The 25,613-nt window shown below is 47.6% G+C and overlaps 1 protein-coding gene across 2 annotated transcripts in view; it reads right to left on the bottom strand.

The window, feature by feature from the left end:
* Positions 1 to 21,764, bottom strand: part of SGSM3 (small G protein signaling modulator 3) — a 28,312-nt gene extending 6,548 nt beyond the window's left edge. Inside the window, exons 1-14 of one of the 2 annotated variants that reach the window (XM_066320098.1) lie at positions 21,623 to 21,764; positions 12,436 to 12,518; positions 11,102 to 11,187; positions 9,876 to 9,942; positions 8,266 to 8,477; positions 8,014 to 8,121; positions 7,067 to 7,210; positions 6,493 to 6,688; positions 6,154 to 6,299; positions 5,443 to 5,670; positions 4,512 to 4,566; positions 1,096 to 1,223; positions 637 to 792; positions 51 to 105 (exon numbers count right to left, since the gene is read on the bottom strand). In XM_066320098.1, coding sequence (XP_066176195.1) covers positions 51 to 105; positions 637 to 792; positions 1,096 to 1,223; positions 4,512 to 4,566; positions 5,443 to 5,670; positions 6,154 to 6,299; positions 6,493 to 6,688; positions 7,067 to 7,210; positions 8,014 to 8,121; positions 8,266 to 8,477; positions 9,876 to 9,942; positions 11,102 to 11,187; positions 12,436 to 12,442 — 1,588 coding nt within the window. In that variant the 5' untranslated portion in view covers positions 12,443 to 12,518; positions 21,623 to 21,764. The remainder of the gene's footprint in view (positions 1 to 50; positions 106 to 636; positions 793 to 1,095; positions 1,224 to 4,511; positions 4,567 to 5,442; positions 5,671 to 6,153; positions 6,300 to 6,492; positions 6,689 to 7,066; positions 7,211 to 8,013; positions 8,122 to 8,265; positions 8,478 to 9,875; positions 9,943 to 11,101; positions 11,188 to 12,435; positions 12,519 to 21,622) is intronic. The other variant, XM_066320099.1, reaches the window with a different exon arrangement.
* Between the last annotated feature and the right edge of the window lie 3,849 nt (positions 21,765 to 25,613).

Below are 25,613 nucleotides of genomic sequence, written 5' to 3'. Positions count from 1 at the left end.
TGCTCTGCATCCGGCCCCACTCTCCCCAGTGCAACCCATCCTGTTCTCACCTCTCAGTCCATTCAGCTCTCCCACCCAACAGTGCTCATCCTTCTGGGAAATGATCTGAAAAAGAGGGAGTGGAAAATAGCAGTTGAAGAGGTTGTAGCGGCAGGAGGGGTACAGCTGCCTGGCTCACATGTCCACAATGAGGACCCGCTTTCTTCTCAACTGCTTTACCAGTGTTCTCACATGGCCCAGGGCCTTCAAGGGCACAAAGCTACTGCAAACATCCTCTTCTCCCCAGCTTTAGATGGAATGTTCACAGTTAAATACAAATGGATGCTTTAACAGCCTTAGCACAATCCAGTGTGCAGTGTGTTAAACTGGGACTTGGGCTGGACCAAATCCACCTTTTGCACAGCCGTACAGCAGCCAGGAAAGGGACTTTGCAGCAGAGCGAGAACGCCCCACCGGACACCCACAGGAACACACTGCCTCCTCCCCGGGCAGTCCCTAGGAGCACCAGCTGCCCCTCCTGGGCTCCTAACTGGGCTCTGAGCTTATCTCCTCCCTCCTCTCCCTGCAGGGAGGCAGTGCAGTGCCCCAGAGAAGCTGGGTGTGCTGTCCCCCCGGCGCTGTGCCCAGCTGACAGACCGTGATGATGTCATTCTTGCGGAAGCCCAGCTCGTCGTCATCGTGGCGCTCAAAATCCAGCAGTGCCTTGGCCCGGCGGCGCCGGCTGCGGGAACAGGCCACGTAGTTCTCGTGGTCCCGCTGGTGGCTCTCCATGCTGTAGTCTGGGGTCAGATCCTAGCAGGCGCGCACGCCACAGCAGGGAGGAAACAAAGTGCACAGGTGACTCCCCGTGATCTGCCAAAGCTTGCCCGCCCGTTCCCAAGCCTTTTCCTGCCCCTAGCCAGCAGCCAGCCTCTCAGCACAGCCCTCCTCCACCACAGATGGAATTGGCAAGCCCCACCCTCCAGCCATTACAACTGGCATGTTCTATCTCAAGCCCACACTTCAGGAGCAATTTGCATAGCCCTGTCCTGTGCTGAACACTCAAACCCCATGCCTGGAGCACACAGCAGTGCAGATCCAGCTGTTTCCACTCACAATGATGCAGTTCTTGGGATCCACACACTGGAAGTGCCGTGCCACCTGGAGAATGGCTTCACGCAGGTCAGCCACCAGCTCTGTCTGCTTGATGTTCTTGGCTTTCAGTGCCTCCAGATCATCATCTCCTGGTGGGGCCCATGCAGCCAGAGGGAAGGTGATGGAAGGAAAGCAAGTACATGGCAATTATTTTTTTTTGTTACCATTAGAAATTACTGGTTCTGAAGAAATCAAAAGAGCCTAAGATCAGAAGTACCTAAACTAAGGCAGGTACATATTGCCAGTCTATTCAATAATGTAAATAGCAAACACCAACTTGACTGCATCAAATTTTAAGGAGATGATACTTCAAACTGCATATGGAACTGGAATATGTCATCTTTGATCTGTCTGGGAAGCTCAGTATACCAAGGCACTACTTCAGAGAATTGCCTATAATACATAGTCAGCTCAAAGGTGGGACACAAGACTGGGGAACTTGCAATAATTTCCTTCAACTGAAGTTCTCTTGAAACTGAATCAGGTTTTGGTTGAATTACTTCTGATATTTGTATAACTCACAGGCTGAGAGTACATTCTTCAATAAGTCCTGGAAAAGATCTGAAAAACCAAGACAGCCCATCTTCCCGTGCCAGTCACGGAGTCAGAGCCACAACAGACCTCAACTTCCCTAAAAGCCAGACTTCAAATGTTTGGGGAGTACAGAAATGGTCATGAACCCAAAGTAAAAGTTACCAAAGCATCTTTCAACTATCACTAGTCCCCCCAGGAGTTTCGACAGCCTACATCTATTACCTTATGCAGAAAGATACCTGATGGGATGGATTCTTTAGACAATTAATGTATTTAATTTAGACAATTAATGCCTTAAATACTGGGTACATGATGTTTGGGAACATTTTGCTTCTTTTTCTAAAAAAACCCATTTCGTATTAAACCCAAAGGTTACTTTCATACATCTGTTTTTGCTCCCTATATAATATACTGAAGATGTGGTAGCTTGATTTAAGAAATTAACATTTAAACTAATGTATTTTTCACTAAACTCCAATGTTTATACAAACATAGCTTTTATTCAGGAGCCAAGTAAATAATTGGCTAGCAAATTAGTACTGTGCTTATCTTCTAGCAGCATTATAGAAAACAATATGAGAAAGTGTGGTCTGAGCTACAGCTGCTGCTATATACACATTAAGCTTCTGCTAACTGAAAAGTGATTAACAGTATATTTTATATCATGTGATCCTAATTAAAACTTTAGGAACATAAATAAAAGCACAAAATCAGTTATAAAATTGGTTTTATAATTGTTTTTTTATTTTCTACATTAAATTATTTGAGCTACATCAGATACACAGAGCCGAAGAGAGAACTGAATTTTGCTTCTGGGCTAGAAAAATTGTAGGGCATAGTTAATCCCAGTTCAGGCAATAAAGAAATAACAAAACCTCCTCCTCTATATGCAGGGGTAGGTACAGAGCATGCAAGATTTTCTACTATTCAGAGATGCAAAGATTGCAAGTAGATAGGTGAGCATGTACACATCGGGATCCTCAGAAATTTCACGCTGCTAAAATAGACTGCAGCTATAAAAGAAACTAAGCCACAGCTACACTAGCTCTGTGGGTTGCTCTCATTTACATAGATCATTAATTTTTTCTGTCACCTCTCACTCTGATCTGGCCAAAATACCATGCTCTTCCCTCTGTACTCAGATCAATCCTAGCCAAACACAGGCAGGAGACATGGGAAGCAAGTTCCATACTCTCCCACCTTAGAGGGGACATGGCACACAGGAAACAGCTGGTGTGTCCCCCAGACTCACCTCACTGCCACTCAACACCTACACTTCCAAACAGGAAACCAGTGCATGATCAGCCACACATGAAGAGGCTCCACTCTGAGCCTGCAAAGAGTGACAAGCTGCACAGCTCTGCACAGGATAAGCTCTTCTGCATTCCCTCGGTGCAATGCCCACACAACAGGGAAACACCTCGCGCACATTCTGCTCTCCACCAAATTATCTTTTGTTATTTCTTTCTCTTCCTGGTTCAACTCTTTGAATCTCAACTACAGAAAGCCCTGACTAACTTGATTTAGCATAAGTAAGAGTCTGTTTCAAGCAGGAAACACTAGAATACAGACACTGAGAGGTCTCTTCTAAACAGTGCTCCTGGGATTCTATGACTCCTGCCCAAGTTACTACCACATATGAGTTCACTCTAAGGAAGAAGAATTAAGCTCTGGGTAAGTTCTCATTCCCTCCCAAATGAGCACCAAGTACCAGTTCTACACAGTAACTACCAGAGGCAGAAGACTTTACATTTAGGTTTGATTATCAGTTCCCAGTAGAGGGTGAATTTATCACATACAAGCTTTCCTTCCTCTCGCTTGGGCTGAATTTTTCCATTGGGGTCCACTGCTGCTGGATGACAACTTCTCGGTTTTAAACCAATATTTTAAATACTAAGAATAACGTTAGGTAAAACACATGATGGTCATTGTACAGAAGCCCCACTAAAATGAGAAAAACCTATCAATCATCTGCATTCTACCACTGATATATTTTGAAGCTTGAACTTAAATTTTACCTTTGTGTATGTGCATAACCCACTACCACCTTCATAAAAATACTCAAACTGTCAAGGAAACTATCTGAGACACAAGAAAGATGTGTGTGGCAGCCAAGTTCCCAGCCAAGTTCAGTCTCTACCAACTGTATAATAACATTACATACAGAAGTATGTATGTAGTGGAAAAACAATTCCTGTGGTGACATGTGGCAATTTGAAGAAGGCTAGCCAATTTCAAGTAAGGTGATGACAGTGAGGCTTACAGCAGAAACGGCTCTTATGAAGTCAAGAAATAAGTTACTCTTAAACCCCTGCAAAAGCTATTCTGACTGTGCCCCTTCTGGACATATGTTGGCTTGGCTCATAAGTGAAGAAAATTAAGAGTTAAAAGCATTCACAACTCTCAGAATAAGTAAGAGGAAATATAATGATGATTTCATTTATAATTTTGATGAGTGACACACTAGATATCCTGCCCTGTCTCAGATCTTCAGAGATGTTCCTGAACTGAGCAGAGTAAGATCAGAGAGTACCACATCCAGCCTGTGGACTGCATAAGGTCTGCCAGCAAATGTGTTTGACCTGTTGGTCAGTGTAGGGGGGACATTACAGGTGGGCTGAGCTGCACCTCCTCTTGATCACTGTTCATGGACTGTCTAACCTAAAATTTCCTTTCTGAGGTCAGATCAAAGAAAGCAAGTAGTAAACTGCACTTCTTCCCTCTCATCCTTCGGCTCTGACTCCCTTCTCTGTCCTGATGTTTTTCCCTGCTTTGCCTGCTCCTCTCCTTCCTAAGTTGCTATAGGCACCAACTACACAGGAAAGGCGCAGGACTGTCCTTACCAAAAAGCAGAGAGGTGATGCCGGATTTCCTGCGCTGAGTCCTGCGCCGCACAATCTGCGGGCCACGGGAGAGAGAGAACAAAGCGCACACATTAGGACACATTTCAGAAACACGAGAAAGCAATCCTCCACACCAGTCAGCTCTGGGCAAGCAACCACTAGAAGTGGAAAGTCAGTGAACTGGCAGTTTTAGAGAGGAGTTGTTCTAGTCCTAACGCATTGAACCAGCTCTACCGCTCTATCTGCTCCATGTGCAACAGGTTATTTATATCTTAATTATTACAAAAGCATAACTGAAGTTCAAGAACCAACCACAATCCATGTAAATAATTTTAACTCTAATTCTATTTGTTGTAAAAAGCAGTTCCACGTGTAATTGTATATAAATTTCTAAGTGGATAGCTATTACATTTTAGAACTGCCTGAGTGTCTTGTCTACAATTGTAGATTTTAGTCCAACATTAAACACAGGTGCATTTTTAATTCAGCTGCTCAAAAGCAGCCACTGCTGTCTTCTGACTCTACCTTCCAAGGTTATTTTAGTGTATCAGTTTCTTACTAATGGATTAAATCCAGTTCCTACTCCGTGTGCTTCAAGCAAATTCTGCCAAAAACATATGTTGTTTCTTTCTGTTGTTTCTTTCAGTTTCCATTAATGAAATGCATCACCTTTCATCACCACTCTCATGCATAATTACAATCACTGCTAATATCTATTTCATCTGGGGATTTATCAACCAGGACACATCTGGCAGCATTTCATTGGTATAGAACTTCCCAGTACATTTTCCTCACTTACTATCCTGGCATCAAAAATCCTCTCAAACAGGAGGATGCCTTGCTCACAAACTGTAATTGGGTGGGAACGGTAAGGAACGATAAGGAACGGTAAAAGCGGAGCAGCATGGGCAGTGGAACTCTGTGCACTCACCTTGGACAGGTTGTTGACAGTGGCGCTGGAGTTGAGCAGCTGTCCCTGCTCAGCAATGAGGTAGGCCAGGTGTTTGCGGCGCTGGGTCTCCACCACCACGTCCGTCAGCACGCCGGCCACGCGCATGGCCTCGCGCAGCAACACGTCTGCGTCCTCGATCTGGCTCGGGATATCTGACAGCGTGTTGAAGATCGAGGCAGAGTTCTCCGACTGGATCAGCTCATCCTCCTGCAACAACACAGTCATACTTGCTTCCCGGAGCGGTGCGCACGATCATCCTTGCCCAGGGAAAAATCAGGCCAGCCAAATCAAATGCAGTCAGAACAATGCTCATCTCTCAGCGCACTCAACCAATGCCAGCCAAAACTTCCCAGATGATCACAACTTTGGCCTTCTCTTTCCTCCTGGATTATGTAAAATCAAGAGGTATCTTGGTTTAGGTTTAGATAAAATGGATCCTCAGGTTAGGATCTAGCCAGACTAGAGGGTGGCAGCTGATGAGGTTAAATTATGTGGCGACAAATGAGGCATGCACAGCAATCTCTAATTTCTGTGAAGTGCCTTAGAAGTTTTTCACCACCTCCAGTTGCGAAGGCGGCGGAAGTCGTCTTCCCTAACACACTCCCAAACCACATAAAAAACCTTCTTGCCCCTAAATCTCTGAATGAAACACTGAAGTACTATAAAGGAGGGAGAGGAGTTGGGAATTACCTTCATACTTAGCATGCCCAAAGTGACTTGGAACAGCACCAGAGAGCCCTCATAGAAGAAGAGGTCCCAAATACGCAGCAGCAGCTTGATATGGACAACACTAGCGAAAGAGGTGAGGAACCAGTGCAAGGTGATCAAGGAGAGCTCTGTGAATAAAGACACGGAAAATAATCACAAAAGAAGAAGTCAGTCAACCAGTAAAGGTGGACTCTCCTCCACACATTGCCCTCCAGGGTCAGGAGCTTTGCTCCCCTCCCCAACGCTCCCTTTTGTGAAAAAAGAACAATACTCTTTGTCTGTATGTCACCCTGGCAAGAAATTTCTAGGGCACACTTTTACCAATGTCGTGCTCCTGAAGCACCTTGTCCAGGCGGGGCAAGTACTGCACGATGAGCTGCCGCAGAACACGCTGGTCTGTCTGCACGCCCATAAGGGTGGTGCTGAAGTAGGAGGCAGGAACTAATTCTTCGATGATAGCACACATCATCCAGAAGGCATCTTCCTCCTCCAAGAAGAGCAGCAGAGAGGCAGCCACCTAGGATTTTGAAGGAAGAAAAACTGCATGTTCTAAGAGCAGTAGAACTCTTTCCCCACTTTCTCACGTGGAGAGACGGATCAGCATCCAGGTGACAAAAATCTTCCTTCTGCAGGAGCTCCACGGCAGCCTCCACTGAAGGGATTTCTCCTCAGTATAATGACTGCCCCCTCCCCAACAGATGGACCAAAGTCTTCGATATCTTTGGATGTGCTACTCTGCACTCCAAAAGAACAAAAAGAATTCCAGGTGGAAGGGATTTCTCTTCAGCTCATCTGGACACCACAGTATCTGGCAGCACCACCTCAAATCATTCGCTCCAGTGCAGCAAGCAGAGACAAACTGATCCGTATCAAAGACACTCTGAAAGCAGGTTACCATGCCAGTGCCCTGACAATACCCAATGTCTGGGTAAAGCCAGGCAAGTCCCCGTAGTATCCTGCGCAGCCGTGGCACCCCGATGCTGTTCATGTTGGAGAAGCAGGCATTGCTGGGCATCGTGCGTAGCAAGTCCTTTTCAATCTGTCAGGCAGCCATAAACAAAGACAGAGTCATCTCGCAGCATCTGAAAAACTGCCTTCAGCTCTCTGCACTTCCAGCCTCTGTCTCAGGGAACTCTGCCTCCCTACACCCACCCAAAAGTCCTCAGGCATCAAAGAAGGTGTCCCTGTCCAAGTACCTGGGGTCAGTTTAACTGCCCTCATTGATATGTGAGAAAATGCCAGTGCAGACAGTGGCTTGCCGCATCCCTAGAAAAACTTGTATTAACTCAGACCCTAGACCACTGACAAGAGGAAACATACACTAGTTAGCTGGGAATTATGTCTGCCTGGATGTCAAAAATGGCTTCCCAATAAATGTATTCCAGAGAAAAACCAACAACCTTGCCAAATCTGTGAGGTTGAAGGAAGAGGGAAAACACCCTTTAATAGTCTGGTTGGTGTTTGGAAACTTTGTGTTCAAGGGAACAAAGACAGGCCATGAAAGCAGCTGCCACAACCTCAACAGACGTGCATCTGTCAGCCTTTCACCCTTCCCTTCCCTCCATGAATACGAGGATGTTTGCTGAAATGTAACTGCAGCATTTTTCTAGTCTGCAAATAGCATGGATCAAACCCTTTCCCCGCTGTCCTGGGAAAGAAGAGAGCTAAACAATTGCTATTCCAACAAAACAGAGGAGAAATATGCCCCACAGGATTAAGCTTTAGCAGGATTTAACCACACATCCTCTCAACTGCCCCTGCTGCAGGTGTCAGGTAGACACTCGGTCCTCCTTACACAGCAAATCTTGCCCTTCCCACTCAGCACCAGGAAGTATCTCCTACCTGTTTGGCAGCAATGGTTTCATCGTTAGAGCTGTTTTTCACGATATCTCGATATGACATCTCTGAGTTCCTCTTCTTCTGCAAAGCCCCTGAGAGGCGCATCCACATCTGGGGGGATAGGGTGAGCAGGGATAGAAGTGACTCAGACCGCCAAAGAAAGCCATAATCTGGCACCCTCTCAACCAAGGGATGCCATTCCCTGACCTCTTACTCCAGGCAGCAGTGCCTGCCCAGAACAGGCAGCACTCTCACCTGTGGTCTCATGCTGTGTGGGATGCCAGCCAGCACCAGGGAGCGCAGCTTGTCTGAATGAGGCAGGGTCACCTCAATTTTGTCCCAGGTGAGGTCACCCACGTCATGGTTGTGTGTGAATTCCAGATGAGCCTGCCACTTGAGCCTGTGCTGTGGCTCCTCCATCAGTGGGGCTCCCAGAAGCTTGCTGGAGTTCGGCTCAGCACCGTCTGCTTCAGCAAAGGAAGAGAAAGGAACAGAGACAAATGAGAGAGGGAACAGGAGAGGAAATGAACACACTGCAGGGTGGGGAATAGGATGGCCATCTGAAAAAAGCACATTCAAAACATTCGTATCTTCCAGGCAGAGCATGGAAAGGCAAAGCTTGGTTTCTAACTTGCCTATTCCATGCAGCAAATTTTATGGTCATAAGCAAAAGGCTTATTGGGACCTTGAGAACTAAGAAGCTGTCCACAGGCTTCTAGTCTCTACTTACTCATGATTAAGAGCACAGTGTGGCTGGAATTAAACAAGATCCTGGCAGCAGTCATCCTGCTGGGATTTGCAAGGATCTGTAAATCAGGCTGACTAAAGCATAGCAAGCCTTAGAGCTGGAAAGCAGAAGCTACATGGTCATGGAAGTAATGAGGTGCAAAATGTTAACTTTCAGGATATTTAATCACCAAAACCACTTTAATAAGGACACTTCCAAATTCACAATGAGAGAGCACCTTAACCTGAGGCTGGATTCCTAAGATAGATACTTTAGTGCAAGGATAGGTTTGACATAAGGCACTCTTGTCCATCATCATATAATACATCCCAATGATGCACTCCAAATCTTTCTGCTGATTTTATAATGCACAGGTCCTATCAAATGTCCTGGCTGAAAAAAAAAATCACTATGTTCTGTCCTCATCTTCAGGTTCATTGCTTCAAAGAGGATCCTTTGTGACTCAAATTGCCTCGGGGCACACATGCAAACAACTTCTGCTCTTAAATCATTTAGCCTGAGCCCTGGGAAAGACCCCCAGAGCACATGAAACAATTCCTTCATCTCCCACTCCTTTCTCTTCCTCTTTGCTAAGGCAGCCAGCTGTTGTAGTTCAATGCTCAGCTTTAACAGCACTCCATGCCTCCTTTTATTTGGTTGCCTGCCTCCATAGCTTGCAGAAAAACTAGGATGTAGGTTTTTCCCCCTACAATTTGCCCCACACTTTGCTGAGATGCTGAGGTGGGCAGAACATACCACCACTCACCTTGGCCATGAGTTTTTCAGCAGACAGCACATTGTACTGTGCCTGCCATGCACAGAACACAAGGGAGATCCCACTGTGAACTGGGAAAGCTGCCCTTCTCCAGAATGCAGCTGCTAATGGAAATGGTAACTCCTCAGCTTTTCTCCCTCTTCCCCATGGCACAACATCAGGGGATGGAAATGACTGCTGCATAGTCTATGCTCTGGACTTCCACAAGGGCAGCACATCTAATGCACTTGATTACAAATGATTGGACACAGAAACACGTGGGTAGACAAGACTTAGCACAGAATGGTTGCAAAATCCTGCCACACTTGAAAGCATAGGAAGGACTGGACACAATGCAAGTGGGAGGGACAGGACAGGTTTTACCTTCCTTGTCAACTCGGAAACCAAATTCATCATAGCAGAACTTAGGCTGCTCAACAGATTCTTCTTTCTGAGAGACGTGAGGAAGGAAAACAGACATTTTCAGCAGTTTATCACTGAACAACCAAATATAGACACATAGATACTGCCTCATCCCACCACTGCCCACTCTGTGCCCTTTGAGCAACTAGACCCCATGCCTGTTAATTTTTAAAGCCTCCCACCACAATTCCCAGCTGAGGAGATGCTGCCTGCCATTCCCATCTTCACTTCTCCAGGGAAAAAAACTATACAGATTTTCCCAGCAGGACCTGAGCTCAGCATCTTCTCAAGATCAGAACTGCCCACCTGGAGGCACATGCAGCCCTCCTGAGGACTGAGGAATGAGCATGAGCTAAAGTGGCCTCTACTGCCTGCATCACTAATACACAGCCATCCTTCCTGTTACCTGTGCACACACACTGCAAATTCAGCTCCCTGCATCACTCCATCTCCTGCCTGTTGCTCTCAAATTTCCTTTGAAAGGCAGCAGGCAAAACTGGGATTTGCACTTGTGATGCAAGTCCAAAATTATAGGCAAAGAAACTTGAGGTCCATGACCCACATCTCAACCTTCCTCATCTGTGCTCTGGCTGGCATTGGGGCATACTGGGGGATACACACTGGAGATTACCTCCCGGCTTTTTTTAGGAGTAAAACCCTACTGCTCTTTCCCCTTTCCTACAAGCCCACCTGCACCTCCTGTGAGGACTCTCGCAAGCACTGCACCTGGGCAGCACCCAAGAAGCACTGCCCACATACCTCCATAGAGCTTTAATCTGCTTTCAGCAAACACTGTGGCTAAATTACAAAACTCCACAGCTGTTTCCTTCCCTCCTGCTCTACCCACATGGTGACAAGCTTGAGGCTAGCATTTCCTGCCAAGCACAAGCCATCCAGTGTAGCTTGATGATGACAGAGGCTCCCTGAGGGTGCCAACATTTTACAGTGGAGCAAAAGTTGCAAAACAGCAGGGAAATAATTCACAGAAGCTTCTTTGTGCTCTGCAAGATCCTCTTGCAAGAGCCATGATGCAACCACAAAACATGTCAAGTCCCCAACCAAAGCATAGGAGGAAAAGTGCACCTCTCCCTCCTTTTTCCTGTGGCTTTCAGAGACCACGAGAAAACAGCAAGTTCCCTCTACTTTTGCAGAGCCAGAGAACATCCCCAACCTGCCTCACACTGTACCTGTGTGTATTTTGCCAGGATCTCCTGAGGCCAAATGCTGGGTGTGAGGGCTGAGAAGGGACCCCCAGCAGAGGGAGTGTGATGGCCTAAACAGAAAGAGATCAACACATTGCAGTGAAAACTTGGAAGATACACACTCTGTACAGACTGTTCCAGCATGGGAAGGACTCACTCATCAGTTTGTTGCTACTGCTACTCTAAACACTGAGAAAGGTCCCACTTCAACACGGAAGACAGTAATTTCAGATAGTTTTGTTCCTTTTTATTGAGCAAAAGAGGCAAAAGGGCAAAATGGAGTTTCCTCGAAGAAAGCGGTTTTAAGGGAAGAGAAATAGTTCCATGGCATCATATGATCACTCACCTGCTTGGAAAAACTGTGTGATCAGCAACAAGCCAGGGGTATCATCACCAAAAAATATTATTTTGCAGAAGTAAATTCCTCCTATGGACCAGCATCAGAAGGACTCCAGAGTTCCCTGAAACACTGTCACCCAGGCACCAGAATGGAAAATCAGAAACCTCAAAAAGATGCTCAGCTGCTCCCTTTTCTCCCAGTGGGCTGGGATATTGTCAGACCATGTATAGAGAGCTGCAGCAACGAAAGTATGCCTATAATCTTGGCCTTTTGTGGTCAAGACAAGCACCCTTCCAGTCTCAGCTAGAGTCCCAGTGAACAGCCTTCCTTGGAATACAAGCAGACATCAAGTCTTGCCATTGAAGCAGATAAACATGTCCCAAGTCTTCTACTGTTCTATCAGCAGGACAAAAGTCTACTTTGGCCTTGAAGCATAGTGTCCCCCAGGGTTATGTGCATTGAAATAACCAGCTGGACCAGGAAGGAAGGTTTAGAAAAAATACAGGGTTGGAAAGTTTGTTTCTCTAAGAAGGAGAAGACCTAGTTTTAGCAAAGCTTGTATCTCAGAAGTCCACAACTGAACTCCATGTTATTCTTCAGCATTCTGCCTGTCCTAGAGCTACCACTGTACAGCAAAAGTCTCTCACACTTATCGTGAGCCACTCACTTTGGGGGAAATCTTGGGTGGGAGAACAGAATCAAGCAAATCTTAAGGAAAAATGGGGAAGGCAGACCAGATTTCAACCTCCTTCCTCTCTGTTCACTGGCTGAAAAAGCTTCTGCATGGTAAGAGAAGGAACTGAGTTTACCCTGAGTGAAAAGACTGCCGGGTCACAAAGTTTCCTCTCTCAATCTGACCAGAAAGTATGTTCAGGAAAAGAATGGCTCTTGAAACCAGAAACCTTTGTTATGAAGTTTCAGCTGAAGACAGAGCAAGTGACCAAATGAGAAGATTCTGTGGCAATTTCTGTGTGCTCACCTGACATTGCACTAGGCAAGGCTGAGTGGCACAGGTGTCAGCAGGTGCAGAAATGCTGTCCGCAGAGGTGAGACCTTACACTCCTGTAATGAAAAGAAGAAAAGGGTGATGAGAGAATTCAATTAGCATCTCAGAACACGATGGGGGACTGACAGACCCCTCACACACAACTTCCTCACGTGAAAATTAGAATTCCTTAGTATTTCAGTTCTGCTCCCACAAGAAATAAATTTCCAAGACTGGAATTTCCTTTTGGTTTCACACCTACTGACCAGCTAGAAAGAGCACACTGTCATTTGCCAAATTTCTTGTGGAAATAACAACACAGTTGGTTGAAAGAATGTCAAAAAACCAAGCCAACTTTCAACACCTTTTCCACTGCATATTGTGAGTCCTGTATGTAATGACGTAAATGAAGAAGACACCTCGTACACCATCATTCTCTGAAAACACTGACCATGGAGAAGGGACAGGAGTGGTGAAAAGGGCTTAAGGGAGTATCATTAGATGCAAGAAGTCCAAAAGAGATTTTAGGAACAGCACCACAAGGCACGTGAGTAAAATACGTAGGGCTGTAGAACAGAACTCCCTGAAGCATGTGGATGTGGACAAGATGCTATCAAGTACCTCTGCAATGAGTCACAAACCAGGGTCCTCTGAACTAAATCAGGCGATAGAGCTCCCCTCCTGCTTTCCTGACACTGGTTAACAGCAGGTTTCTGCGGGGACTTCTATGGGGATTTCCAGGAAAACAATGGAATAGTTCAGTTATCAGAGAGATCCTGGACTTTAATATCAACGTCAATTTGTGTGTGTGAGACAGCAAGAGCCATCTCTACCAAGCAGATAAAGCCAGTGCTCAGATAGATCAGTCATTCACGTTTCCTTGGGAAAAAACCTGGGAGAAACTAACATCTGCACGCCTAGGATGGCTTTTCCAGCTTCCCTTTTCAGTAAAGATACTTATGACTGTAAGCTGCTAAAAGGAGAAACCCCAGGGATTCATCCCACAGGCCCTATCCAGGTTGTTTCACAGTGCTGATTAGTACAAGCTCATATTGCCTTTGCATCTCAGTGAACTTTCCAGAAAGCACCTGCAGGCAGGACGAAACTGGCTACAGCACTCCAAGATAAGTAGCTGTAAAACATTGCAAAAGCATAAAAAAAAAAAATCTGTGTCTGGGTGTAGAAGAATGCCTCGAAGAAGGATGTTGGGACAACAGGTGGCTCTTCAAAATGCTGTTTTGAAGCCCTGGGTCGGGTGACAGAGCCATGCCTAAAACTGCCAGTGACAGATTTGGCATGCCTAAAGCCACTTTAGCTCTGGTTACAATGCATTATATAGGTTTTTTTAATGGAGCATTTTAATACATGAACACCAGTCAGCATCATACACAATACCTTTATATTTACCTATAGCCTATCATAACTACCATCATTACCATATTATGTTACAGTTTAAGGTTAAAGTTTTTCCGTTTTCTTGAAGTGGAAAATTCTTAGACCTTTTTTCTACCTGGTAAAAACATGTTTTTTGTTTGCCTATGGTATATTTCGCTTTTCTTGAGACCTCTTTCTGCTTGGTAAAAACATCTTCATTGTTTGTGGTCAACATATCCTTTTGCTCTAGCCATAAAACCTCCTTCCAACTCCACAAAATCTTTGCCTTCCTACTGGTCCAGTAACAACTGGCTCAGCAACTCTAGCTTCAGACATCCTTTATTCTTCTGTACCAAAACTTGCTTTCATTTCTATTTCACTTACAGATTCCACATTCAGAAAGCCTTCTGATAAACATTCATATCTGTAAAACTTTCCTGTAAACTTTCATAATTGCCAATACCTGTGAATACAAATTGTAAGGTTTCCTCCTTAGAGATTTAAATAGCTCTGTGCCTGAGAAAGCCCAGCATGGATGAACAGACACTCTGATCCATTCTGACACCAATTCTTAGGGCAAAAAGAATCACAAACAAACAAACAAAAAAAATAAAATTCAGCTTTTGTTTCTGAGAAGTAATGTAGTTCACAGCATGGTCAGTTGCATGTTCACTAGTTCTGTAGATGTTCCTCTGTTCCTCCCTACACTCTAGTCCCATTTGCTCCCTTAGCACCAAGCCTTTTCTTAGTAGTTGAAGACAAAACAACAATTACAAAACGAGCATCTGCACGCTCATATTACATGGGAATGCAGAGACCATGCACCCCAAGAAGGTAAATTGGCTGACATTACTTAGTTCCCTTTTAACATTGCTGTGAATGTATTTTGATGCTTTTTTCCCTGCCTTGCCACCATGGCTGCTCTGTTCCTAAGCCTGCAATGTGTCCTTCTCCCCTACCTTCTCTCTGCCTAGTTAATCCTGTTCCCAATGGCTTTTATCAGGAATGCAATCAGTACATCTGCCACGTTTCTCATTTCCTGTGCTCCAAATCCACCCTCAGTGCCTTGAGCTCGTGAGTAGAGATTCCCCTCAGCCAACTTTAACCTTCACTGCATGCACAACCACTGCTGACCCAACCTGCTGTGGAGGAGCCAGGCCAGGGTGTCAGGCGTGTGGCTGAGAAAAAAACCAAACAGAATAAGGCTTTTAACCACGGGCTTGGAAACAGGGCAGGAGAGTGCTGAATAAGTCCTTCCTTGTCCCAAGACAGGTGTGGCAGATGGAACACGCTCCCTTGTCCAGGTATCACGCCCTGGCCTCTACCCTGCTGGGAACCACTCCCCTGCCTGCTCTCCTATCCCTGACATTAGAGCACTGAACTCGGTGGGCAGGTTTTCCTGCCCCTGATTCCCACAGAAACCTTCCTACAAAGCACCCATCTGGGACAGAGCCCAGAGAGAGTGTGAGGCTCACCTTGCTGCTGGCGTGGCTGTGCAGAAGGGCGGGGTGAGCAGCAGGAATCACACCAAGGGAAGGCTTTTCCTGTGGCACATGGAAACACTGCCCTCAGAGCCAGCTGTCTCCAAGAGAAGGTGCTGAGGTCACTGAACCAGCCCTTCCAGCATCACAGGAACAGCCAGGCACCACCTGGTGTGAGCCAGGAGGAGGAGATCTGGTGTGTGGGATTGACATAGAAAGGTCTTTCCTTTGACTGAGGGTTATAAACCTAAAGCAACTCTCAAGCTCTCCTAGCCCAGAGATGGCAAGTCCCAAAAAGGTGCTCCACAAAGCTTATGAAACCACATGTGTGAAATTGCTGTGTTACTTGCAACGTACACACTTCTGAAATAACACAACAGTAAGAAATACAAAGGAAAAAACACATCAGATCCAACAAATATTAATGGCAACTCCCAAACCCCCAGTACTACAAAATTAAAACTAGTTTCACCCACATATTAAGGAGCATCTCCCATGTTTAATGGCAATTTAAGCTTCTTACATGAAGCAATTTCGGTCACGCAACAGGTAGTCTTCATATTTTGAAAGAAATATACTTTTTTGCTAAAATGCAAATAGTACCTATTATGCAAATAGTACAAATCACAGAATTACTTTTTGAATTCAGAGTCCAAAACAAACCACCACCATTGATTCCAGCCTGTTAGAAGACAGGAGTGATGTACCTGAAAAAGAAGACTGCAAGGGAAGCCCACAGTCAGCTTCAAGTACAGCCATTTCAAGAACTCCACCTGCAACACCTTTGTTGGAGTTGCAAACACACACCATGCAGGATTACGTCCAAATTAGTTTATTTTCTAGTGCACGTGTCCTTTAGAAATTAATGTTTGCAAAGGAGTCCTGTAAATTTACCTCCACTTGGGAATACTGTGCCTCCCCTGGACACACTGTCTCTTCCCCACACCTGTACTATGAGAGATTTCAATTACCTGGTTCCTGGCAAACACCAGAGAGCCATCTCCTGTGCCTGTGTTTTACCTGCTTGGCTTCTTTTGCCACGTGATCTCCACCTAAGCCTGTGGTGGTAGTGCCTGAACGTGCTTAGCATGAAATGACGCCATCTGGAGCCTTTCAGTAGAACCTTTATTTTGGGAGAGAAACTCCTTCCCAGGAGCGTTCTTCCCCCACTGATTTTAGGGAAAAAAAGAAAGAAAAAAAAAAAAAAGAAAGAAAGAAAAAAAGAAAGGAAAAAATCCACCAAAAAGGCAGCATATGTCTAGCAGACTGTGCAGAGAACAAACACTTTACCAAGCAATGTTTTTGTATCCTGAAAACTTTACAACTAGTAACTATGCAGGTACCTCCACTGAGTGTCATCAGAAAGAGCAGAACAAGCAAACAATCCTAACAATTCCTTCTAGAATAATTTTCATTTACGGTTACAAGAACTGCACCTCTGTTCTGAGGGTTAAAACACCTGACAGTAAGCTAGCATGGGAAAAACTCTGTTTTCCTTTGTGTTTAATGAACAGAAAGCAACAGCGTACACAGTAAATCCCACTGCCAACCCTGGATTGTCAGCTGGTTTCCACTGCTCTCTATTCTCTTCCCTTATCAAGAAAAAAGGCTTTGGAAAGGAGAGAAGTGATTGAAAGCCACAGTACCCATCAGGAGGCTATGCACGTAGGTGTAGTTCTAGAAGCCTCTTCCAGCTCAGCTTTTGAAAGCCCAAGTAGATTGTGTCCAATTTAGCATCTCCTTCTCTCAGAAACCAGACAAAAGCTCTGCACCGAACCAGGCAGTTCAATTTCGTCTTCTCACAACCAGAAAACTTACGTTTTCCAAATTATAATCCTGATTTGCTCAATTAAATGTCCAAGGAAAGCTCTCAGCAGACCGCCTCTGGCCTTCCTTCCTTTCCCCGATCAGCGTCTCCCTCAGGTCAGGCAAAGGCATATCCTGGAGCTGCAAAATGCCATTAGTGCCCAAGTCAATATTTGCTTTGCACACAGAGGCAGAAGAGAACTCCAGCTCCACAAACAAATGTCTGAGTGAACAAAGCACAGCCACACACCTGACCAAGGGGCAGACGACGCAGGGAGCTCCCGTCCCTCGCGCAGGGACACTCTGGCTTTGTGAAAACGTGGAGTGCCACACAGACCCTGCCACAGACACTGGCTAAGGAGGCAGTACGGGGTCAGTGAGCCTGGCTCGTCCCAAACGTTCTGTGTGAGCCCACACACCACGGGCAGCCTCACAGCACGCTGGTGTGCAGCACCACGTACAGACACGGGCTGGAAGGGCTCACAACGTGACTGGGAGTGAAGAGCTGGGAGCTTCACCTGCCCTCAGCCCACTCCTTGCAGCACTGGAAGGGACCAGAGATGCTCAAAAGCCCAGGGCAGGTCTCAAAGGCGGCTGAAGGACCTGGAGAAGAGCGGAGGGAGAGAGGCAGGCAGGCCAGCTGCTGACAGGTACTGCAGAGGCATCAGCTGGGATCACACACACTGACAGCAGGAATGTGGGAGGGCAAGGTGCTCCCTCCCAGCTGCCTCGGGGCACTATCAGAGCAACAGGGACAGCAAAAAGTGACCTGGAACTCTGCGTCCCCTGCCGTAAAGCACCTTGCAGACTCCTGCCCTCATTGGAAATGTAATTTTCCATGTGCAGAAATGGAACTAAATGGAACTAAAAGGTAGTTCCATGCAACAGTTCTGCTCCTTTCCCTGCCCAGTGTCCAGCAATGCCTGCTGCAATGGCAGAGAGGGCACCAGGGGAGCTGAAGCTGTTGAACCACGGTCAGTTTACACAAAAGGAACAAAACAAGTAACTTGCAGTTTCGTTCCCGTTGCATCTCCATTCTGAAAATAAGGATGTGAAAAAGCGGAATCCTGCTTCCTACCGCTTATGCATTGGACAGACAGACCACAGATGGACTTCCTGACAGTTCAATGTGTCCAACTTGTCTCAGAAACACCCCCAGGTAATACCTACTTATGTAGAATGCAAGATATTCTACACATCAACAGGTATTTTATTTCTAGAGCAGAACTGCCTTTTATTTACCTGGCTCCAAAGCAAACAGCATGCCAGCTAAGCATGAACTGCATCTCTGTGGTGAACCTCTTGTTAGCCAAGACCCTTGGGATCAGAGGAAGGGTTTCCCCTTTCCTGGTACTCCAATTATTGGACTGGTGAGAAGATGTGTCACAGGAATAGAGAGTGCTCCTTGCAACTCACACAGGAGGATTACAGTCGAGTACAGGAACAACAGCTTTTAGGGTTTTCTATCTGCATCAAATGAAGTTAGAAAAAGAGGCCAGGATACAAATTAGCATGGTGTTCTCTCTCACTGCACAGCAAAATTCTCTTTGCTTCCAACACAGAGGCAAGAAAATCTGTATGTGCCAAAAAAGGCAGGCCTGCAGCCACCCTAAGTCTTTAAGGCTCAGGGTAAAGGCAATTCCATGTGAAACACCACTATCCAAATATAAACCAAAGATTTCTGATTAGTGTCTAAACATATCTTCCATGAGGGTCAAGTACTGCACAATAAATGGGCATTTTCACCCAAATAAGCACAGTGCAGGACCAGGGCACTTCTGCAGAACCTCAAGAAATTTGTTTTACCAAAAAAATTTCAGAAGAGTTTTTTACCTTCTGGTCCACTGCAAGACTGCAAACTATTTATGAGATGTCTATAAAGCAATGACAACTGTCCAGTTTCATTTGAATACAGAAACCTGAAAAAAAAAAAAAAAAAGATTTCTGTTCGAGATGTGGGGCTGTACCAATCAAGGAAAGGTTAAACTGAACTGACAGTTACTTAAAGTCAGGTCAGTCAATCACTAAAACAGTGACTTAAAGTCAGGAGGTCTCCAGAAAATGGCTTTAAAGGTAAGTATATCCCACAGCATTCAAAACTTCTTTCCTTCAGGGCTCTGTCTTTACAGGACTTGACTTTCTGAAGAGGTCAGTAACATTCAAAACACCTCTCAGGACTGTTTGCAAAGCTCTTGTCAAGCATGTCACGCTGGATTACTTAGATCTTGCTCCTGCAGAAATTTATATGCACAGATCACTTAAGGGAAAAAAAAAAAAAAAAAGGAGAATATACAATGATTGTTAACACTTGTAACAAAACAGGACAAAATCTCTGATATTTCCTGATTCTGGGGATCAGGAAGTTTTTTCCTCCAGAGAAAAATGGACTGTCAGGTTATGGACTTTCTCTCTCATCTCCAAATCATCAAATACCTCTCAGCCAGCACTTACTGGACAGTCACAACAGTTCTTGTAGTCATGCTAATACAAATATACTCTCTTCTCTTCCCCTATCTCATAAAACAATCCTGTTTGCATTTCTTCTGGGGTGTTTTCCTTAAGTCAGAACCAAAACTGCTCCGTTACCAATGGAACTGCTTGCATTCCAGTTTAAAGAAATCTGAGACTTCCTCAAAGTCAAAACAAAAGTGGCAAGACAACATCCTTCTCTTCCCTACCCCGTGTCAACAGTAACGCAGCTGACAAATGAGATTTCCCCCAGCATTCCCAGACACTGAGCCTGTGTAAGCTTTATGTATCAAAACCTGGGATAAAAAGCGGCAGAGAAAGAAGTTTAGGCAAGTCTCTGTGCGGCTGGGGACAAACCTGAAGCACCAAAACCTCTCCATGTCTTAAGGGACACCAAGGACACCACATTCACAACACAGAACGAAGCTGTTTGTTTACCTCCTCCTACTGGACGGCTGCATATTCTCTGTATCTTCCCCGTTTGAATTAGGGTAGGATCTAGAATAACCACTGTGATACAGACCACCAGCAAGGGTCATTGCTGATTTAGCTAGTAGAGCTGTAGGACCACAGACACCAAAATATAAAGCACCTTAACTTCACCACTGCAGATAAAGGCGCAATACTCCTTAGGATGTAATTTGTTAAAGTTTTTGTTACTTCTGATCTCTTGGTGAGAAGTTTGCAATTAACAGCCAGGAAGAGGCATCGTTCCAACCATTTCCAAAACAGTTACTGCCTCCAACATGGTATTACCAATTTGTCAAAGCATCCCAAATACCAAACATGGGAACCAATTTTGCAACACACAGATCAATTCACCAGGAATGGGACTAAGACTGGCAGCTCTCACACAGATCTCTTCACCAATAATCTCCACTGTTACCGTGTCACCTTAGGTAAGACACATTCATTTTCAAAAGCCAAATATTTTGATTATTGCCTATCTTTTAAGATTGTCAAAGTTCTTTAGAACACTGAGATTGGCAAAATATCCCACCTTGTGGGAAAGTGACAGCTTAAAAGCACAGCAAATAAGAAAAACCTAAACAACATTAGCAGAAACGCCTAAAACTAGAGAATTATTTCAGTCCTGAGCAAGCATGCAGTACTTTCCTCACTTCAATCCTATCATTCCCTGACCAGTGCAATTCCTTGAGAAATGTGCCCTTCCTCTCTGCTGCCCCTCAGGGAATTCCCTTTATCCTTCTTCAGAAGAAGAGTCACTATGAATGACATCTCCCTAAGAATATCAAACTCCATTATCAAAATGTTACCATAAACAGGAATTGAGATAGGCAGTATTTGTCATTTCAATCTGTTAAATACAGAATGAACATTGTATTAACATGACACTAGTCCCCACCCTGACCTCCTCAATTACATGCCATGCCCCTTCTCACCCTCCTCCTTCCCTTTTACTTTGTGAATTCTCCAGAGTAGGAATTCAGCCTTTGTTCCTGTATAGGAACAGTCACACACGCATTGCGTGGATCCAGAAACAAATAATGAAATTTAATTTTGTTCCTGTGGCTGTTTTCTTTCCAGACCACCACTCCAGACACCACAGCAGCTGAAAAACTGTTCTAGAATTCAGATTATCCAGCAAGCAACTGTATCACAACCAAGAGCTCAGCAGAAGCATAGCAGTGCCCCACTCCTGCTAGGCTGACAGCTCCTTCTTGAGTGATTTTAAGGTCCAGCCTTGCACTACTAAACCCCCACTGATCTTAATTCCAGTAAGACTGCTTCGTTCTCCCATCTATTTGCACTAAAGGATCCTCCATTTCCTCAGAGCACTCTTCTTCCTTTATTCCCACTTCCCCTCTTACAAAAATAAAAAATAAAAATAATTAAAAAAGAAATCACAGCAAATCATGCAGAGTAGGGCTGAGACACCATGAAGCAAGAAGCTATGACATCACATAAAACTCCCACACATCAACACTAAAACTGACTTGTTTAGAAGCAAAAGCTTAAATTCCGGCATCCCTCAAAAGATTAGGAAGGAAGCAAAGGCACACACAGAAAATCTTTTGTCCCGCCCTTACCAGTTCTGTGAAGAGACATCAAGAGCCGTCCGGAGCCCACAGCCACTGCCTGCAATGAGATTTAAATCCGCGTGACTCTTCGCTTCCTCGGATTTACATCATCAGGCACGAAGAATTACATCTGTCTCCTGCGCTCCTTCTAACATTTATCACAGCCGACAATGGCAGGGCCCGCGGCACGTCTGTGCGCCCCACCGCCCAGAGGACACTGCCGTATTCCCAGTTATGTTTCGGGACCGGTCGGACAGGAGACAGACCCCCCCCTCCAGGGCAGCCCCGGGAAGGCGCAGGCGAGCAGAGGAGTGTGGCAGGGCAGGAGGAGAGGCGGGTTAGAGGGCAGCACGCCCCGGGCAGCGCGGGGAGCCGTGCCGGGGGACGGGGCACAGGGAGAGGGCGCCCCGGGCAGCCCTGACCGAGAGTCACCGCCCGGAGCCAGACCCGGCGTCAGCGCGGAGCCCTCCGCGGCCGGCTCCCTCCCGCCGCCCCGGCCCGGCCCGCACACGGCAGCGGCGGCCCGGGCCCCGCTCCGCCCCGGGGGGACGGCGGGGCACCGCACAGGCGGCGACACCGCTGCCGGGGAGCGCCCTCAGCGCCGGGGGAGGTGCGGGGCGGAGAGCTGCGGAGGCCGCGGGCCCCGCACACACCTGTCCGGCACCCACCTGCCGCCGCCGCCGCCGCCGTGCGCTCAGGGCGGGCGCCGGCCCCGGCCAGCCGCTGCCGCCGCGCATGCGCACGGTGCGCCTGTGGGCCGGAGCGCGGCCCGGCGGGCGGGAGGGGGCACGGCACCGATACCGGCACCGATACCGGCACGGCACTGATACCGGCACCGATACCGGCACCGATACCGATACCGGCACCGATACCGATACCGGCACTGACACCAGCACCGACACCGGTACCTATACCGGCACGGCACGGCACTGATACCGGCACCGATACCGGCACCGGCACCGATACCGGCACCGATACCGGCACGGCACGGCACGGCACCGACACCGATACCGGCACCGATACCGGCACCGGCACCGATACCGGCACCGATACCGGCACGGCACTGACACCGGCACCGATACCGATGCCGACACCGACACCGGCACGGCACTGACACCGGCACCGATACCGGCACCGATACCGGCACCGGCACCGATACCGGCACCGATACCGATACCGGCACTGACACCAGCACCGACACCGGTACCTATACCGGCACGGCACGGCACGGCACCGACACCGATACCGGCACCGGCACCGATACCGGCACCGATACCGGCGCGGCACTGATACCGGCACCGATACCGGCACTGACACCAGCACCGACACCGGCACCGATACCGGCACGGCACGGCACTGACACCGGCACGGCACCGATACCGGCACCGATACCGGCACGGCACGGCACGGCACTGACACCGGCACCGACACCGGCACCGACACCGGCACCGACACCGGCACCGGCACCGATACCGGCACGGCACTGACAGCGGCACCGATACCGGCACGGCACGGCACCGGCACCGATACCGGCTCCGATACCGGCTCCGATACCGGCACCGGCACGGCACTGACACCGGCACCGACACCGGCACGGCACTGACACCGGCACCGATACCGGCACCGATACCGGCACCGGCACCGATACCGGCACCGATACCGGCTCCGATACCGGCACCGGCACGGCACTGACACCGGCACCGACACCGGCACGGCACTGACACCGGCACCGATACCGGCACCGATACCGGCACCGGCACCGATACCGGCACCGATACCGATACCGGCACTGACACCAGCACCGACACCGGTACCTATACCGGCACGGCACGGCACGGCACCGACACCGATACCGGCACCGGCACCGATACCGGCACCGATACTGGCACCGATACCGATACCGGCACCGATACCGGCACTGACACCAGCACCGATACCGGCACGGCACTGACACCGGCACTGACACCGGCACCGACACCGGCACCGATACCGGCACGGCACTGACAGCGGCACCGATACCGGCACGGCACGGCACCGGCACCGATACCGGCTCCGATACCGGCACCGGCACCGATACCGGCACGGCACTGACACCGCACTGACAGCGGCCCGGCACTGACACCGGCCCGGCCCGGCCCGCCCCGGCACGGCACCGATACCGGCACCGGCACTGACACCGGCACCGATACCGGCACCGACACCGGCACCGATACCGGCACCGACACCGGCACCGATACCGACACCGGCACTGACACCGGCACGGCACCGGCTGCGGGGACACAGAGCGAGCGGCCCAAAGGCGATCCGGCCTCGCCAGGCTGTCACGGAATCACAGAATCCATGAGGTGGGAAAAGCCCTCTGAGAGCAGGGAGCCTGACCGAACAGCACCGCGGCAACCAGATCGTGGCACTGAGCGCCACACCCGCTCTTTCCTCAACACCTGCAGGGACCGTGACTCACCAGCCTGTGTAATCACCCTGCCTGTGAAATTCCTCAGCCTGAATCGCCCCTGGTGCGGCTTAGGCCGTGCCTCTTGTTACTGGGAGAAGAGACTGACCTTCACCTGGCTGCAGCCGTTCAGGTGGTTGTGGAGTGACAACTCTGCTAAACATCCTTCTCTCCAGACTAAACGACACCAGCCACCTCAGCCGCTTTTCATCAGACCTGTGCGCCAGACTCTTCACCACCTTCGCCGCCTGCTACAAGGTTTAGAGGGTTAATTCGTGTTTTACAGAAATATATGGGATAAAATAATTTTGAATCCAACAAATAATAAGTGATAGGGAAACTGCAGCCTCTGCCGGGAACAGGGGAAGCAGCGCGTTTGCAAGAGAAAGAAGGGTGTCTCCACCAGGGGACGGGTCTCCTCCGAAGGTGGGATTGCCAATGACCCAGTGATGAACACCTCATGAACATCTTACCTCCATCGGCCTGAGCTCTCCCAATGCAGAGCTCCTGTAAACGCAGCCAGCCCTGCCCAGAAAGCTATTCATCAGACCGGGGGACGGGAAGAAAAGAAATATGAATATGGAACAGCGACTGAGTGGACAGAAGGATGAGACAACCTTCTTTCTGGCCGAAAAAACTGTATAAAAACTGACCCTGCAAAGACAAACTTTGTGAACAGGGCGATTCGTTGTGATAGAGGCCGAGTCTGAGGTTCACCCAGTACTGATCCCAGGCTCGGCGCTGAACTTCGCTTGTGGCTTTTTCGAATTTCTGTTTCACAATATTTCTCAATAAAACGGCTTATTGATAAAATCGGCTGATCACTTATTACATGGCCCCTCTCTGGACTTGCTCCGGCAGCTCAATGTCCTTTCCGAACCGAGGGGCCCAGAACTGGATGCAGGACTCAAGCTGTGGCCTCACCAGTGCTGAGTACAGGGGGAGAATCAAGAGCTGAACAGCTGAGGCCTCCTCCCAACAACCAAGCAGAGCGGAGAATTACATCTCTGGCTGTTGCCACTGCTAACTCTGCATCAAAGTATAAAGTCAGGTCCCAAACCAAGGAGTGGAAGTCTCCTAAAGGATTTGTGCATCGTGCCAGTTTTCCTAGGAGGATGACTTTTCCTCTGCACCAGTTACTCATTTTAACATTTCCAGGAAAACAAGTCCAACAGCTCACAGCCAGCAGCCTCTACCTGACAAAGATTTATTTCCAATGATGAGAAAAGATACTGTTCCTTCTCTTCACACAGGGTTGCTTGGGGTTTTTTTAAGGAGGAAAGAGGACCAAAAAGGAGGACTTAGGCATCTGTCTGTTTTCTTTCTTGTCTATGGGTTTGAGTAATAGCCTGAAAATTATGAGGGTTCAATTACAGTTATCATTTTCAAACAGATGGCTAATTAAATGCTAATAGCACAAGCAAGCAAAATGTTTTAAACAGTATCAAACTCACAAATATTTCAGACATTTTGAACACCATATTCTAGAGGCAAGGTAAAGCCAGAAAAATCTCAATGGAAGGAGATCACAGTGTGAAAAACAAGTTCCAC

This window comes from Sylvia atricapilla, chromosome 5 (assembly GCF_009819655.1).
Source record: "Sylvia atricapilla isolate bSylAtr1 chromosome 5, bSylAtr1.pri, whole genome shotgun sequence".
Lineage (NCBI taxonomy): Eukaryota > Metazoa > Chordata > Aves > Passeriformes > Sylviidae > Sylvia > Sylvia atricapilla.
The sequence above is the reverse complement of the archived record's forward strand: the minus strand, read 5'-3'. Positions and strand labels throughout refer to the sequence as shown.